We start from the raw sequence: 16,991 nt of genomic DNA, 5'->3' as shown, positions 1-16,991 counted from the left end.
ACTGCATTACCGCTAAAACCAGCTTTTGGTTGGTCTGAAATATCCCTAACAACACTGCCAGAAATTAGCACTTTGGTTTTTAAGGACACACCTCAAATATTCCCACCCAGCCTATCTGAGCACAAGTGAGCTGATATAAGACATATAAATGGCCAAACCTGGTTTTAGGGCTGGAAAATGCCCGTTTTTACATGACGAAATTGCAAACTAACGTGTGTTTGACACTAGCACCTCCTTAACCCCAGCTGAAAAATAGAGGCCTGAGAGTATTATTTATACACTGTTTCCTACGTAGGCCTGTTTTAGATATGGAATCTCTTGTTTAAACTGATGTCACATGGTGAAAAACAAATCTCAATGAGGTAGAGCTCAGGTCAGCTCGTTTGTATTAACATTCATGAGTCATCCATTACGCAAAGGATTGGACTTCAGGGTATTGTAAGACTTCAACTTTATAGAGGGAGAAAGAAAGAAAGAAAGATAGAAAGAAAGAAAGAAAGGGAAAAGAAAATACAGTGCACTGTCCTGTATTACAATCAGGCCAAGTATTGTGAAAACTTGCAGTTGCCAAGCTGATTACAGAACATGGTGTAATTTTCCTTGCCTTTTTCCCTGCCTGTTTTGGAAAGAATGTGAAGTGAAAGGTCATTGAGTCACAATAGCGTTCACCAACTGTAATTACTTCCTCCTTGATTTCATTGGGGTTTGTTTTTTTAAACTTTTTTTTTCTTCAAACATGATGAGAATTTGATTCTGCAAAAAATTATTCCCCTGGCTGCCTCTAACCTTGGACGTAATTTAATTGTCATTGCACACGGAATGTCGCTCTGAACGACTTGACTTAACCTGGCTCAAATTGAGTGCCTCCTCTCTCCTTTTAGTTTATCATTGTTATTGTTACAGTGGAAGGCAGTCTGCCAAGATGTTACAATACAGTTGGTGGTTGACATAAAATGTGACCGTAGAAAGACTCTGGAGGTTTGAAAATACTTTGTGTACTGTGGAATTATCTGCATACCTCTAACAAAGGACTCCAATCAGACAGGTTTATGTGTTTTATAACTGACAATATTGAAGGTCTCAAATCAGCGAGTTACAAGGGAACTAAGAATGGAAATAATGATTAGATCAGTGTATGTGTTGTGCAACAACATCACCTAATGTTCTCATGGATTTAACTTTAGAGGATTGGAATTGTTTTTCAGATGTTTACATAGTTTTTATGCTACACTACTGAAACCTAGAATGGAAATGTTTATTTGCTAAATGCTTATTATACAAATAATTCAGAATTAGCTTGCTTATCTTCCTTCCCTAGGCCCTGTGTGTGGTTGTGTCTTTCTTTCCCCAGAAACATTGTCACTAGGAATACTAACCAGCACATGGTTTGTCCCCATACTCTCAGCCCCTAACCTGAAGGGTCGGCCACGGAAGAAGAAACTGTCAGTGTCCCAGCGAAGGGACTCCCAGGGCCACAGTCAGGGGCCTCAGGGACCCCAAGAACCCAGCACCCCAGAGAACAAGTCTCACACCAAGGTACACTACTCACGTAACATTTGATTTAATAGCAGACATGCATAAAGATGATGGCCCCCATGTCCTTACCACAAATACCTATTTTGCTAAGTTCAGTTCTGCTTTTTGTATCTGCATTAGCACAGTAAACTTGATCCCAATTCTAGTTCCCAGACTGCAAAAAAAAAAAAAAAAGATTATGCTGGTTTATTTGCACATTGAACCATGTCACTAGCCGCAGTTTAAAACATGACATCATATCTGAATTCCTCCATCTTTGTGCCTTCGCCATTCACTTAACTTTATTTCAGTTTGGTTTAATAAAAAATGTAAAGGTTGCGATTTATATGGAGTGATATGATAATACTTTTGACAGAATCATGCATTCGTTAAATAGCCCCCACTTCCTGTTGAATGTTAACCCTTCAACTCCCACTCTTATATTTCCTACAGATAAAACCTAACTGCAAGTTGACGGTTCCCACCAGAGGCACAATGGCCAAACCCAGGATCTGTAAACAGGCATCTGTGGAGGAGAAGGTGGACAGGGAGAAGAAGGAGGAGAAAGAAGAGGACGAGGAATCATCAAAGGAGAGTCGTGCAGACGAGCAGGCCTTCCTAGTAGCCCTATACAAGTACATGAAAGACAGGGACACACCTATCGATAGGATCCCCTTCCTGGGATTTAAGCAGAGTGAGTGAAATATCTTCCTTTTATATTCATATAAGCTTTGAATATAGGATATATAATCTTCACACACCAGGTCCTGTAAAAAGCATCATATGTGGGTCCATAACGCTTCTTCTCACACTGTCAGAGTGTCGCATGCTTGGGAAACACATCTCGCTCAGATCAAACGCTTCTTATGTAGGTCGAATGTTTCACTTCACAACAATGAGGTTTCACATGCTAGGGAAGATTATGTCTTATATAGAGAACCATACAAGAACCGTCATTCAATATTATTTCTCGGAACAGCCATGCGTCATTGTGGTGTAATTCACTCTATACAAAAAGAGGTGAGCTGTTTTACATGTTAGTCTCTCTATACAAATGTAAGCTGTGGTTCACGATTAAACTTCATATAGATATTTGGAAAGAGACGTCATCTTCACACCAAAGAGGCTGTTCTTAAGTTGGCCAATGTGGTTGAGATGATATGATAGTGACTCAGTATGCATGCATATTGTAGTTACTGAGTTTACAGCATAGCATCGTTTGAATCGAAGCATAACGCCAACTGTTTTACATACAGTACATGTTCTGAATTACAAACCAAGCAAGACTCTTCTCATTAAAGCTTCCAATAATGCAATTTAAACTTGTCCTTGGCAACTTGACTGTTTAAAAAAATAGAACTACTACAAAATATGCTCAGACACAATCAGCTTTCATGATTCCTTTCAGTCACTGCAATAGCCTCAAGTATCAAAGCAAAACTTTCCTGTTATGGAAATTGTGTTTTTGGATTTGCTTTTATGAGTGGTCTATAATTAAGAAAACAACTGTTTTAAAGCACTGGATTGTCGAACGGTAATACACATGTATTCTTGTCCTCTTTCAATGTGCCTCCTACATGCTTTGCGTGATTGTTAACAGAAGCCATTTAATGACATATTCTTCTCTAAACCATTGGCTCTGAAATGCACACCGAGCTACCAATTCCACTTCCTCTAAAGCACAATGTAGGGCAGACAGAGCAGTGCAGATACAGGTGAAATACTGTAAGTGAATCAGTCAATCTATCCACTTTATTTTAATGGCATATTCTACACAGGGCAATGCTATAGCTCCAGCACAAAGTTTGTTATCTGTTCCACTAAAAAGGAAGCTTCTTTGGGTCTTCTTTGCCTTCTATTTAGCTTTAGCAGTGTGCCTGCTCGCTGCACAGGGTGTAAGATAAATGAACTTCAAAAGAAGAAAAGCCACATGACAAAAAGAGGTTTCACTATATTCCATTCACTTGAACAAACAGCTATTCCCAGTGTTGGTACCACATTCTGAATGTACACGGAGGGGGCTGGGAGTGTGTGTCAGTGTTGGTACAGTTTGACATCACATTGCACATTTTAAATTGCATTAGTCGCAAATAGGAGAATGAGGAGTTGGGGAATTGGTTTTCATGTGTTGGGCGGGGGAGGTGATGCACATTATTTCAGGTTGCCTTTAGAGAGGTTATTTTTGCCTTGTTTATTATTTACCTGTTTGAACTTGTCTGTTTTAGTCTACATTGTGTTTCGTCTGTTTTGCCATCTTTATCTCTGTGATAATTGCCCTGTTGAATAGAGTGAATTAGAGAAAAAACAGGCTGGAAGTAATCTAAGAAAGAAGTATTCTCTTATTTGCTTTCTCCTTTCTGTGCTTCCTAATTCTACTTGCTATTGTGGTAATTACAGTCTATGCATAACAACCCCATTAATAGGCCTTAGCTGCTATCCAGTTGAAAACACAATGCCATTCTGCAGTTCAAATAGAACCCACCCAGCTTCCTTTGTTATTCTGCCTGTTCATTGACAACAGCCATGGAAGAGGAGAAAGGAAAAATCAATGCTGTCAAATGCAGAGATAGGAAAATGTCATTTTGAAAAATGCAAGCCTTTGTGTACGCAAAGATTGAATTTTGATGGATTTCTCCCTAGGCGAACCTTCCTTATTTATAGGTCTTCATATAAAAATGATGTTACAATGATGTTACAGAAAGCAGATACAAATGTCATTGTTTGGAAAATCGCACAATAAAGTGGGTTCATTGTTTGTGGGGAAATATACTGTCAGAGATGGAATGATTTCAAGTTTCATCTGAAAGGGTCTTTGTTGGATTTTGATCACCTGCCTAATCACTATACTACACAACCGCTCTAATCCATGTGATATCATCTGTCATTGGATATGTGCATGTAAAATTCTATGCAAAATGGCATTGGCATTTGAGCCAACATTGGTAACGAGTGCTAACATGTCAAGTAATACTTGATGCTCATAATGGTGTTTATTCAAATCCCCTTCAGCTGAAGTGTTACAGAGCTAGCTAGGTGTCAGGCTGTATCTACAGTAGTTTATGTAGCTACAGTACATTTGGGAAAGTATTCAGACCCCTTCACTTTTTCCAAATTCTTTTACATTACAGCCTTATTCTAAAAAAAAAAATTTTTAAATCCTCATCAATCTCACACAATACTCCATAATGACAAAGTCAAAACAGGTTTAGATTTTTTTCAAGTGTATTATAAATAAAAAACAGATACCTTATTTACATAAGTATTTCTTGCTATGAGCCTCGAAATGGAGCTCAGGTGCATCCTGTTTCCATTGATCATCCTTTAGATGTTTCTACAACCTGATTGTAGTCCACCTGTGGTAAATGCAATTAAGCAAAAACCAAGCCATGAGGTTGAAGGAATTGTCCATAGAGCTCCGAGACAGGATTGTGTTGAGGCACAGATCTGGGGAAGGATACCAACATATTTCTGCAGCATTGAAGGTCCCCAAGAACACAGCGGCCTCCATCATTCTTAAATGGAAGAAGTTTGGAACCACCAAGACTCTTCCTTGAGCTGGCCGGCCGGCCAAACCAAGCAATAGGGGGAGAAGGGACTTGGTCAGAGAGGTGACCAAGAACCCGATGGTCACTTGACAGAGCTCCAGAGTCCCTTTGTGGAGATGGTATAACTCCAACAATCAGGCATTTATGGTAGAGTGGCCAAACGGAAGCCACTCCTCAGTAAAAGGCACATGACAGCCCACTTGGAGTTTGCCAAAAGACACTTATAGGACTCTCAGACCATGATAAACAAGATTCTCTGGTCTGATGAAACCAAGATTGAACACTTTGGCCTGAATGCCAAGTGTCACATCTGGAGGAAACCAGGCACCGCTCATCATCTGGCCAATACCATCCCTACGGTGAAGCATGGTGGTGGCAGCATCATGCTGTGGGAATGTGTTTCAGCGACAGGGACTGGGAGATTAGTCAGGATCGAGGGAAAGATTAATGGAGCAAAGAACAGAGAAACCCTTAATGAAAACCTGCTCCAGAGCGCTTAGGACCTCAGACTGGTGCGAAGATTAACCTTCCAACAGGACAACAACCCTAATCACACAGCCAAGACAATGCAGACAAGTCTCTGAATGTCCTTGAGTGGCCCAGCCAGAGCCCGGACTTGAACTCGATCAAACATCTCTGGAGAGACCTGAAAATAGCTGTGCAGCGACGCTCCCCATCCAACCTGACAGAGCTTGAGAGGATCTGCAGGGAATGGGAGAAACTCCCCAAATACAGGCGTGCCAAGCTAGTAGCGTCATACCCAAGAAGACTTGAGGCTGTAATCGCTGCCAAAGGTGCTTCCACAAAGTACTGAATACATATGTAAATGTGATATATAAGTTTTTTATATATACAGTTGTCAGGCTGTGGGTAACTGGTGCATGGAATCAGGCGCAGGAGAGGAGAGATAAGTGTACAAGGTAGTTTATTCCACGAACTGCACCAGTATAAAACAAATACTAAAGGTGTGTGAAAATACCGGTCACTCGTAAGTAACAGGCATAATAACAAACCCGGCAAACAATACCAGCCATAAAGGGGGTGCCACAGGGTTCAATTCTCGGGCCGACTCTTTTCTCTGTATATATCAATGATGTTGCTCTTGCTGTGGACGATTCCCTGATCCACCTCTACGCAGACGACACCATTCTGTATACTTCTGGCTCTTCCTTGGACACTGTGCTATCTAACCTCCAAACAAGCTTCAATGCCATACAACACTCCTTCCGTGGCCTCCAACTGCTCTTAAATGCTAGAAAAACCAAATGCATGCTTTTCAACCGTTCGCTGCCTGTACCCGCACGCCCGACTAGCATCACCACCCTGGATGGTTCCGACCTAGAATATGTGGACATCTATAAGTACCTAGGTGTCTGGCTAGACTGTAAACTCTCCTTCCAGACTCATATCTCCAATCCAAAATCAAATCTAGAATCGGCTTTCTATTTCGCAACAAAGCCTCCTTCACTCACGCCTCCAAACTTACCCTAGTAAAATTGACTATCCTACCGATCCTCGACTTCGGCGATGTCATCTACAAAATGGCTTCCAATACTCTACTCAGCAAACTGGATGCAGTTTATCAGTGCCATCCGCTTTGTTACTAAAGCACCTTATACCACCCACCACTGCGACCTGTATGCTCTAGTCGGCTGGCCCTCGCTACATATTCGTCGCCAGACCCACTGGCTCCAGGTCATCTACAAGTCCATGCTAGGTAAAGCTCCGCCTTATCTCAGTTCACTGGTCACGATGGCAACACCCACCCGTAGCACGCGCTCCAGCAGGTGTATCTCACTGATCATCCCTAAAGCCAATACCTCATTTGGCCGCCTTTCCTTCCAGTTCTCTGCTGCCTGTGACTGGAACGAATTGCAAAAATCGTTGAAGTTGGAGACTTTTATCTCCCTCACCAACTTTAAACATCTGCTATCTGAGCAGCTAACCGATCGCTGCAGCTGTACATAGTCCATCGGTAAATAGCCCACCCAATTTACCTACCTCATCCCCATACTGTTTTTATTTATTTAATTTTCTGCTCTTTTGCACACCAGTATCTCTACCTGCACATGACCATCTGATCATTTATCACTCCTGTGTTAATCTGCTAAATTGTAATTATTTGCCTACCTCCTCATGCCTTTTGCACACAAGACTCCTTTTTCTTTCTTTTCTTTTTTTCTACTGCGTTATTGACTTGTTTATTGTTTACTCCATGTGTAACTCTGTGTTGCTGTCTGTTCACACTGCTATGCTTTATCTTGGACAGGTCGCAGTTGTAAATGAGAACTTGTTCTCAACTAGCCTACCTGGTTAAATAAAGGTGAAATAAAAAAATACAAAAAATACAACCTGAACATAATAAACAAACACGCACACCAAGATGGGGGAAACAGAGGGTTAAATAATGAACATGTAATTGGGGAATAGAAACCAGTTGTGTAGAAAACAAAGACAAAACAAATGGAAAATGAAAAGTGGATTGGCGATGACTAGAAAGCCGGTGACATCGACCGCCGAACTCCGCCTGAACAAGGAGAGGGACCGACTTCGGCTGAAGTTGTAACAGTAGCCCCCCTTGACGCGTGGCTCCAGCAGTGCACCGACCTCGGGGATGACCCTGAGGACAAGGCGCAGGGCGATCCCGACGGAGACGGTGGAACTCCCGCAGCATCGAGGGGTCCAATATGTCTTCCACCGGCACCCAGCATCTCTCCTCCGGATCGTACCCCTCCCACTCCACGAGGTACTGAAGGACCCTCACCTGACGCCTCGAATCCCATATTGATCGAACTGCATACGCCGGGGGCCCCTCGATGTACAGAGGGGGCGGAGGAACCTCCCGCATCTCAGACTCCTGGAGTGGAGCAGCTACCACTGGCCTGAGGAGAGACACATGGAACGAGGGGTTAATACGATAATCGGGGGGAAGCTGTAACCTGTAACATACCTCGTTCAGTCCCCTCAGGACTTTAAATGGCCCCACAAACCGCGGGCCCAGCTTCCGGCAGGGCAGGCAGAGGGGCAGGTTTCGTGTCCAGAGCCAGACCCGGTCCACCGGGGCCTCACTGCGGTGGCGATCTGCCTTGGCTTTCTGGCACCTCACGGCCTGCTGAAGGTGCACATGAGCGGCGACCCATGTCTCCTCAGCGAGCCTAAACCAGTCGTCCACCACAGGAGCATCGATCTGACTCTGATGCCAAGGCGCCAGGACTGGCTGGTACCCCAGGATGCACTGGAGGGTGGAGAGGTTAGTGGCGGAGCGAGATCTGGGCCATCTTTGCCCAGGGCACGAGCGCGGCCCTCCCCTGGCCAGGACTGCAGAAACCTACCCACATCCTGGTTCACTCTCTCCACCTGCCCGTTACTCTCGGGGTGAAAACCCGAGGTAAGGCTGACCGAGACCCCCAGACGTTCCATGAATGCCCTCCAGACCCTTGACATGAACTGGGGACCTCGATGAGATACTATGTCCTCAGGCACCCCGTAGTGCCGGAAGAAGTGTGTAAACAGGGCCTCAGCAGTCTGTAGGGCCGGGCAAAGGGAGGAGACGACAGGACTTAGAAAACCGATCCACAACGACCAGGATCGTGTTGTTACCATGTGATGGAGGAAGATTCGTTAGGAAATCCACCGACAAGTGCGACCACGGCCATTGTGGAACGGGTAGGGTTGTAAACTTCCCTCTGCGCAAATGCCTTGGGGCCTTGCACTGGGTGCACACCGAGCAGTAGGAGACATAAACCCTCACGTCCATAGCTAAAGTGGAACACCAGTCCTTCCCACTAAGACAGCGCACTGTCCGACCGATGCCCGGATGACCAGAGGAGGATGACGTATGGGCACAATAGATCAAACAGTCGCGGACAGCAGACGAAACGTTCAGACGCCCAGCTGGACATTGAGGGGGAGTGGGCTCTCTACGTAACGCCCGCTCGATGTCTCCCACACCACCGGTGCCACCAGGCAAGAGGCCGGAAGTATGGGAGTGGGATTCATGGGCCGCTCTTCTGTGTCATACATCCGTGACAGTGCCTCTGCCTTAGCGTTCTGGGAACCTGGTCTGTAGGACAGGGTGAAGACAAAACAGGTGAAGAACATGGCCCACCTTGCCTGGTGAGGGTTCAGTCTCCTCGCCGCCTGGATGTACTCCAGATTGCGGTGGTCAGTCCAGATGAGAAAAGGGTGCACAAAGAAGGCACAGGGGCGGAGCTTTGGTGGCGTACCCGAGCGCTGAGAGAGCACGGCTCCTATCCCAGCCTCGGACGCGTCCACCTCCACTATGATTGCCAAAGAGGAATCCGGATGAGCCAGCACCAGAGCCGAGGTAAACAGAGCCTTCAGGTGACCAAAAGCCTTGTTCGCCCCAGCCGACCACTGCTAACGGTCCCTTCTTTAGCAGTGAGGTAATGGGAGCCGCTACCTGACCAAAACCCCGGATAAACCTCCGGTAGTAGTTGACAAACCCTAAAAAGCTCTGCACCTCCTTTACCATGGTGGGAGTCGGCCAATTACGCACGGCTGAAATGCGGTCACTCTCCATCTCCACCCCTGAAGTGGAAATGCGGTAACCTAGGAAAGAGACGGACTGTTGAAAAAACAGGCATTTCTCAGCCTTGACGTACAGGTCATGCTCCAACAGTCGACCAAGCACCTTGCGCACCAGGGACACATGCTCGGCGCATGTAGTGGAGTATATCAGAATGTCGTCGATATACACCACTACACCCTGCCCGTGCAGGTCCCGAGAAATCTTGTCAACAAAGGCCTGGAAGACTGATGGAGCATTCATCAACCCGTACGGCATGACGAGGTACTCATAGTGCCCTGATGTGGTACTAAATGGCGTCTTCCACTCGTCCCCCTCCCGGATACGCACCAGGTTGTAAGCGCTCCTGAGGTCCAATTTTGTGAAGAAGCGTGCCCCGTGCATTGACTCCATCACACTGGCGATGAGAGGCAGCAGGTAACTGTATCTTACAGTGATTTGGTTGATGCCTCGATAGTCAATACACAGGCACAGACCTCCATCCTTCTTCTTCACAAAAAATAAACTTGAGCAGTGTGCCCTCTGCAGCCACAGATGGTGCATGGATCGGCCCCTCCTCCGGTTGCCTTAAGTGCAGCACCTCCCAGCTCCATACGCGTTGGAGCGGTGGTTTTGGAGGATGGAATCGACAGACCCCGATCTGGACGTCCGCGGGTAGCCAGCAGGTTATTCAACCTTATGGATATGTCCACCAGCTGGTCGAAGGTCAGAGTTGTGTCCCTACAGGCCAACTCCCGACGGACGTTCTCAGGTAAACTACAACGGTAGTGATCGATCAGGGCCCTATCGTTCCACCCAGCGCTGGCGGCCAGGGTCCGGAAGTCCAATGCGAACTCCTGTGCGCTCCTCGTCTCCTTTCTCAGGTGTACGAGATATTCGAAAAATGCCCTGAAGCAGCGGGTGAAATCCTCGAATTGGTCCAGCATCGCTCCTCCTTCCTCCCATACAGCGTTGGCCCAATCCAGGGCCTTCCCTGAGAGACAGGAGACGAAAACGGACACGCTTAACTCTAACTGAACTGATCCTCTGCAGCAGAGGTAACTCTGGGTCTTCCTTTACTGTGGCGGTCCTCATGAGAGCCAGTTTCATCATAGCACTTCATGTTTTTTGCGACTGCACTTGAAATTTTGTGTATTGACTGACCTTCATGTCAAGTAATGATGGACTGTCATTTCTCTTTGCTTATTTGAGCTGTTTTTGCCATAGTATGGACATGGTCTTTTACCAAATAGGGCTATCTTCTGTATCCCACCTCTACCTTGTCACAACACAATGGATTGGTTCAAACGCATTTAGAAGGAAAGGAATTCCACAAATTAACTTTTAACAAGCCACACCTGTTAATTGAAATGTATTCCAGGTGAGCACAGGGGTCTAAGGCACTGCATCTCAGAGGTGTCACTACAGACCCAGGTTCGATCCCGGCCATGATCGGGAGTCCCACAATTGACCCAGTGTCGTCCGGGTTAGCAGAGGGTTTGGCCGGGGGGGCTTTACAAATGGGCTGTCATTGTAAATAAGAATTTGTTCTTAACTGACTTGACTAGTTAAATAATGGTTAAATAATATACTACCTCATGAAGCTGGTTGAGAGGATGCCAAGAGTGTTTAAAGCTGTCATCAAAGCAAAGGGTGGATACTTGAAGAATCTCAATTATAAAATATATTTTGATTTGTTTAACACTTTTTTGGTTACTACATGATTTCATATGTGTGATTTCATAGTTTTGATTTCATAGTTTTAGAAAATATTAAAATAAAGAAAACCCCTTGAATGAGTATATGTCCAAACTTTTGACTGGTACTGTACATTTGTAATAATGTCTAAAACTTTCCGAATGCAGTGTATGTGACAGTATATTTGCATTTGTTGATCTGACTGAATACCATTGATCTCCCTGTTTGTTGTCCCTCTAACAGTTAACCTTTGGACTATGTTTCAAGCTGCTCAGAAACTCGGAGGATATGAGTTGGTAAGTGTTTACATATGTCCTGCGCCATACTTCACAATCTTGGTCAGGCCCACATTTTGCAAAATGATACCTTTGTTTTAAACCCCCTCTAAGTGGAAAACACGTTACCCTTCCATTTCAGGGACATTTGTGAAGTCTGTCATTTTTTCACCATGTTGAGGCTCTAAAATCAAGCTGTCTATTATATACAGTGAGACAGCAGAACAGGGCCTTTCCCATGGCAGCCTACCTCACATTTGTTCAGTACTAATTTGGGAAGTGTTTCCAAAATTCTTATATCTTTTGATGTGAAGAGTAAATGCATTGTGAATATTGGTTAGTTCGTTAGTCACATATAGTCATACAGAGAGACGAGCCACCAAACAGGAAACTTGTCATGTAATCGGGATGTGTTTCCTTTGAAGGCTTTTTATCTACAGCTGATTATCACTTTCATGCTTGCTTTGTGAGCAGGAAGCCATGTGGTTGGTTTGTGTAGTCACAGTATGTATTTAATGGAATAATAAGTCTTCTGCATGCTTCGGTTTGAACAAATGAGTGTGCTCACAATACTCCTTTAAAAGTTTGCCCTGAAAATGTGAAAATAGCAGCAATAGATATTTGTCCATCTTGAGACACCTTAGTCAGAATTAAAATAGTCAGAATTAATCTAAGATTACTCAAAAAAAAATGATGTTTTTGCTGAGGTGATCTTAGTAGAGCAATTTTACATCTAACCAATGTGTTTGGTTTGGTATTTCTCAAGTGAAAAAATGGACATAAACAATTTTGTCTCCTGTTGAATTACAACAAACACTTCATTGAAGAATCCCTACTGTTGACCAATCACCAACAATGGGGTGTAGACTTTGGCTACCGACTTCAGCTTGCCTTGAGAAAGTTTTCTGTGTGCATTAACAGCCTAAAAAAACATTACTGAAGACCAAAACAAATCAAAACGTCAGCGTGCCCTGGGCGCCATAGGAGTCGCTAGTGCGCGATGGGACAAGGACACCCCTGCCAGCCAAACCCTCCCCTAACCCGGACGACGCTGGGCCAATTGTGCGCCACCCCATGGATCTCCCTCGATCGCAGCCAGTTGCGACAGAGCCTGGGCTCGAACCCAGAATCTCTAGTGGCACAGCTAGCACTGCGATGCAGTACCTTAGACCACTGCGCCACTCGGGAGGCATTTTATGCATCTCTACCACTGTACTGTACTTTTCCCTGTTTTGCCCCTGCTGAGGTAGAGACTGCAGTAGCCAGCTACAGCTGGTGGCATGTTATGGAGATGGTTTTACATCAAATAATGGTGATTTGATATATTTTATTTCAGTGTCATACACCAATTGGTGCCCAGCCAATCTGGGCTTAAAAGACACAGTTCTTTATGGTCTCTGTGGCACACTTAATAACTTTGTTCGTCATTTTCCTAGTGTGAGTGTTTAATACTATCTATAAAGATGCTATCACATAGTTATATACAGGATAATTAAAATAATTTTCTCTCTCAGATCACAGTTCGCAGACAGTGGAAAAATGTATATGATGAGCTGGGTGGAAACCCAGGGAGCACAAGTGCCGCCACATGCACACGAAGACACTACGAGAGGTGAGTTATTAACAAAGCCCTGTCCCATTTTCCTCATGCAGTAGAGGAAGAGGAGCGCTACTCTCAGCCCCAGTATCAGGTGTATGTAAACCCTGCTTAGGGAAGTAAGGCTTCCTTGCTATTCCTGACATGATGTCTTTAGCCATGTCCACAGACTCTCTCACACACTGCTGCTCCATGCATACTAACACAGAGCACAGCTATATTCACCAAACCATTCACACTTCTCTCTCTCCAACCAGCCTTTTTTATTGAGAGGGTCCGAACCAAAGCAAACAGCAAACGGATATGATCCTGGTGGAGCCTGAGGATATTATGCATACACACACAGATTATGTGTCAAAAGAGGGCATGCAGAGCAATATTGTGAATGCATATAGTGAGTATGTGTATAGATCTAGGCAAATGACAAACAGTCAGCCTGAATTGCTCAGTCAATATGTGTAGGTTTATCTATGCTCTATGAACAAGTTCATACAAAATTGGATACTTGAATATGGTTGAGCTGTTAGATTATACCAAATAGCACTGCAGCTTAATTAAACTTCCTGTGCAGCCAGAAGGGACTGTATTTGCTCTGCCTTTTTAAAGCCCTTTCCTAGCCCTGCATGAGTAGGAGGACTGGTATAGACAGTGTCAGCACAGGGGGTTGGGGGGGACCAGTGAGGTGTGACTGCTGCGCTGGCCTTTCTCAATACCGCCACAGAAAGCTGAGAAATTGTGCTGAATCAATACATCCCCAAAATATCCCCACTGCAGTGAATATCACCCTGTCAGAAAGAGAGCGGGAAATCTCAGCTGAACCCAAACAGGCCAGGGGAGGAGAATTTTAGCTGAGGCTCACTATTCCAGCAGCTAGGAGGGCAATTAACTTCATGGTATTAGCTCAGGAAACAAAGCTATTCTCTCTCCCTTGGAAGTATATGATAAATGACCCTGTTTGTCGGTTTGGTGAAGGATGTGTTTGGTCTCTGGTGGCGTCGTTGTTTTCACTTAATGATTACTCAGCATTGAGAACACAATAAGTAATCTAAACTAGAGCATGCAACATTTATCCTAACGTCTTTTGATTTATCCCCCCCCCTCCCCCCTAAGTCAGGAGTAGTGGAAACATTTGGTTGTAATTGCACTATATTAACTGAACGTGCTGATCTTGGTCTTTTGTTTGGGACTTTGAATGTCCCCAAGCCCTGACTGCAATTTGAAATGATCCACATTATCCATTTACCTCTTTAATGGAAGTCATCTGAAACGGTTGCCTTGGAGAAATTATTTTCAATGATAGAGATCAAAATAATGACTGTATTTATGGCGTTGAGCAGCAGGCAGTAGAGAACATAGGTTATCTTTTGTTCTGTTCATTCTGAGGTACTTGTCCATTTGGAAAGTTGCTCATTGCAGCCATTCTACTGTGCATTAGCTTAAAGGGAACAATCTATATTTAACGTCCAACCCAAGGTCTAAAGCTCCAGCTGGGAAAGCTTTAATGATATTTATTTAAACCGTTTCCCAAGATTAGCTGTCAGAGCTCTGCTCCCTGAATTAAAAATGAGGTCATGAAAAGATGGCATCAATAACCTTGAAATAGACTGCTGCATTCTCTCCCTGCATGCCGCTTCATGCTGATTTTTGATTATACAGGTCAGTGGCTTTTTGCTGCCGTTAGTTATTTAAGCTCTCACTTTCTGTGTGAGCTGCTAGTGCTACAGAAACATTACATTTATACTGTACATGTTGTCACTCTGATAGTTCCTGTGTTAATGCAGATTTAATGCCTGCCATGCAAAGGATTTTTTTTATGTAATTGCAGGGGGGAATATCCATGGCAACAGTGGAGGCAATTGAGAATTATTTTCTCAGAGGTTGTACAGAGTATAACAAATAACAATACATTCCACTCATATTAGTTAATATACCAGGTAATGGCCGTTTTTTAATCTGATGAATAACCACATGTACACACTAGAGTGTGAATATTTATTTGGGTTGGATACAGGGTTGGATTCTTTTGCATACATTGCAGACGATACCATTGATTCTTTTATGCATTCCTCCTGGTATTGGTGTGCCTCTGCTCTCACTCAAGCTGCACCTCAAATTGAAAATGCATCCCACAGTGTATAGGCTCATGACAAATTGGAACAACTTGGCAAGTCGCCACCCCGTGGATCATGTTAGAGTAGACTAAATCCTAAACACAGCCCTTACTCTGTGTTGCTTCTTGTTCCTCTATGCAACACTCAAGTCTCTTTATTACAAATCTTACAACATGAGTTAAAAAAAAAAACACATTGCTGTAAGAACCTAAAATGACAAGCTATAGGAAAAAACTACTGGACAGATTACAGCTGTGATAGCACTTAGATGAATGAAGTTTGATTGCTCTCCCTCCTCATTCACCTGGCACAACAAAGAAATAACTAACCCACATGAAATATACTAGGCTTTTTAACCTAGTGTTTGCATTTAGGGGCTTGAAAATTGTGCCATACTTGCAGAGTTAGACATTCGGAAATACTGATAACAATTCACAGTATTATTTTAAACATTCTTGCCTTTGGCTTAGGAACAGTTCATGTGATTTTTGTTGATGTGTAATGATGAACAGACTATTTTAACTATATTATAAATCTGTTCCTAATGTTGAGATTGGATTGAAGAACATAATGTTCTACGCAGTGAACAACAGACATAATATCTAGCAGTTAATACAAACACTTACCATCCATTGCCCAACACCTGTCATGATTAAGGTTAGCTGTGTGCAGTTGAATGTAGTTTAGCCTTGGGGGAATGGTAAAGGTCATTTTTAGATCTGGTATTTCCAGACTCGACAAAAGGCCTTTCACTGCCCTGTTTAACTGCGTGAATCAGGATCACTTGAAGTGGTTGACTTTCTACAAAAGAGAGGCTTTGAAGCCAAATCTTTCCAAAGCTGAGGGAACAATGTCTGTTTATCCCGCTCTGACTCGGCTCTGAAGATTGGTATTTGCTTTTGTACAGACAGGAGTTATTGTTTTGCCAGTTCTTTGAAGCAGCCTAAACATAACAGTTGGTGATGAATATGTATTTTATGTTATGCTTCTTCTCTTCAAGAGGTTGTTTTAAAACTATCCCAAAATAGGGTTCCGTTAACGCATTAAGAAAACCTATGAACTAAACAGAACACCAGCTCAAATTAATTTCAGCACCAGGAAAAGTACTGAATGAAATAGCCTATAGGGGTTTCCGGTGCTTTGGTGATTTAGGCATTTCTTGGATTCCACAGGTAAATCCCCTTTAACTCAGACGACAGACCAGCTAATTGTTGATAAAAACCTATTTGCTTGTTTGGCATGTAAGTGCATTATTTTAATGGGACAGACATGACTATGTCACTGAATTACAATTGTATTGATTTCTAAACAATCTCACAACAATATATTATACTAAGAAATGTCTTTAGCCTAATTACATTCCAATATGCTAGAGAAATCACTGTCTGTCTCCTTTGCCTATTGAACTTTTTTATTTTTTATTAAGTGGATAGGTTACGTACTCAAATCTACCGTGAACATCATAGAAAATGGCTGCTCATGTAAAGGCTCAATGATGAATAGCCATGAGCGGAAGTTAAGTATTTATTGACCTCACAGAAATGTAAGCTCTCCTTCCCTCATTGAGTAATTCCCTCATTGACTTTTCCATGTCATGTTGTGCTCATTCTGCCCTCTGGTGTGCAGGAAAGTATGTTGCATTTGATTTTGATATTGCCTGTGATATTCATTACGAGAAGTGTTCCTGAGAGGCATTTCCTGCTTTGAACTCAACCAAGGATT

General features: G+C 43.6%; 1 protein-coding gene across 1 annotated transcript in view; it reads left to right on the top strand.

Moving 5' to 3' along the window:
• LOC115113170 (AT-rich interactive domain-containing protein 5B-like) overlaps positions 1-16,991 on the top strand; it is an 82,154-nt gene that overhangs the window by 54,841 nt on the left and 10,322 nt on the right. The window contains exons 5-8 of the mRNA XM_029640479.2: positions 1,406-1,536; positions 1,969-2,209; positions 11,530-11,582; positions 13,076-13,173. Coding sequence (XP_029496339.1) covers positions 1,406-1,536; positions 1,969-2,209; positions 11,530-11,582; positions 13,076-13,173 — 523 coding nt within the window. The remainder of the gene's footprint in view (positions 1-1,405; positions 1,537-1,968; positions 2,210-11,529; positions 11,583-13,075; positions 13,174-16,991) is intronic.

This window comes from Oncorhynchus nerka, linkage group LG28, assembly GCF_034236695.1.
Source record: "Oncorhynchus nerka isolate Pitt River linkage group LG28, Oner_Uvic_2.0, whole genome shotgun sequence".
Classification (NCBI taxonomy): Eukaryota; Metazoa; Chordata; class Actinopteri; order Salmoniformes; family Salmonidae; genus Oncorhynchus; species Oncorhynchus nerka.
Note: the sequence above shows the minus strand (reverse complement) of the source record. Positions and strands in the feature narration are given on the sequence as shown.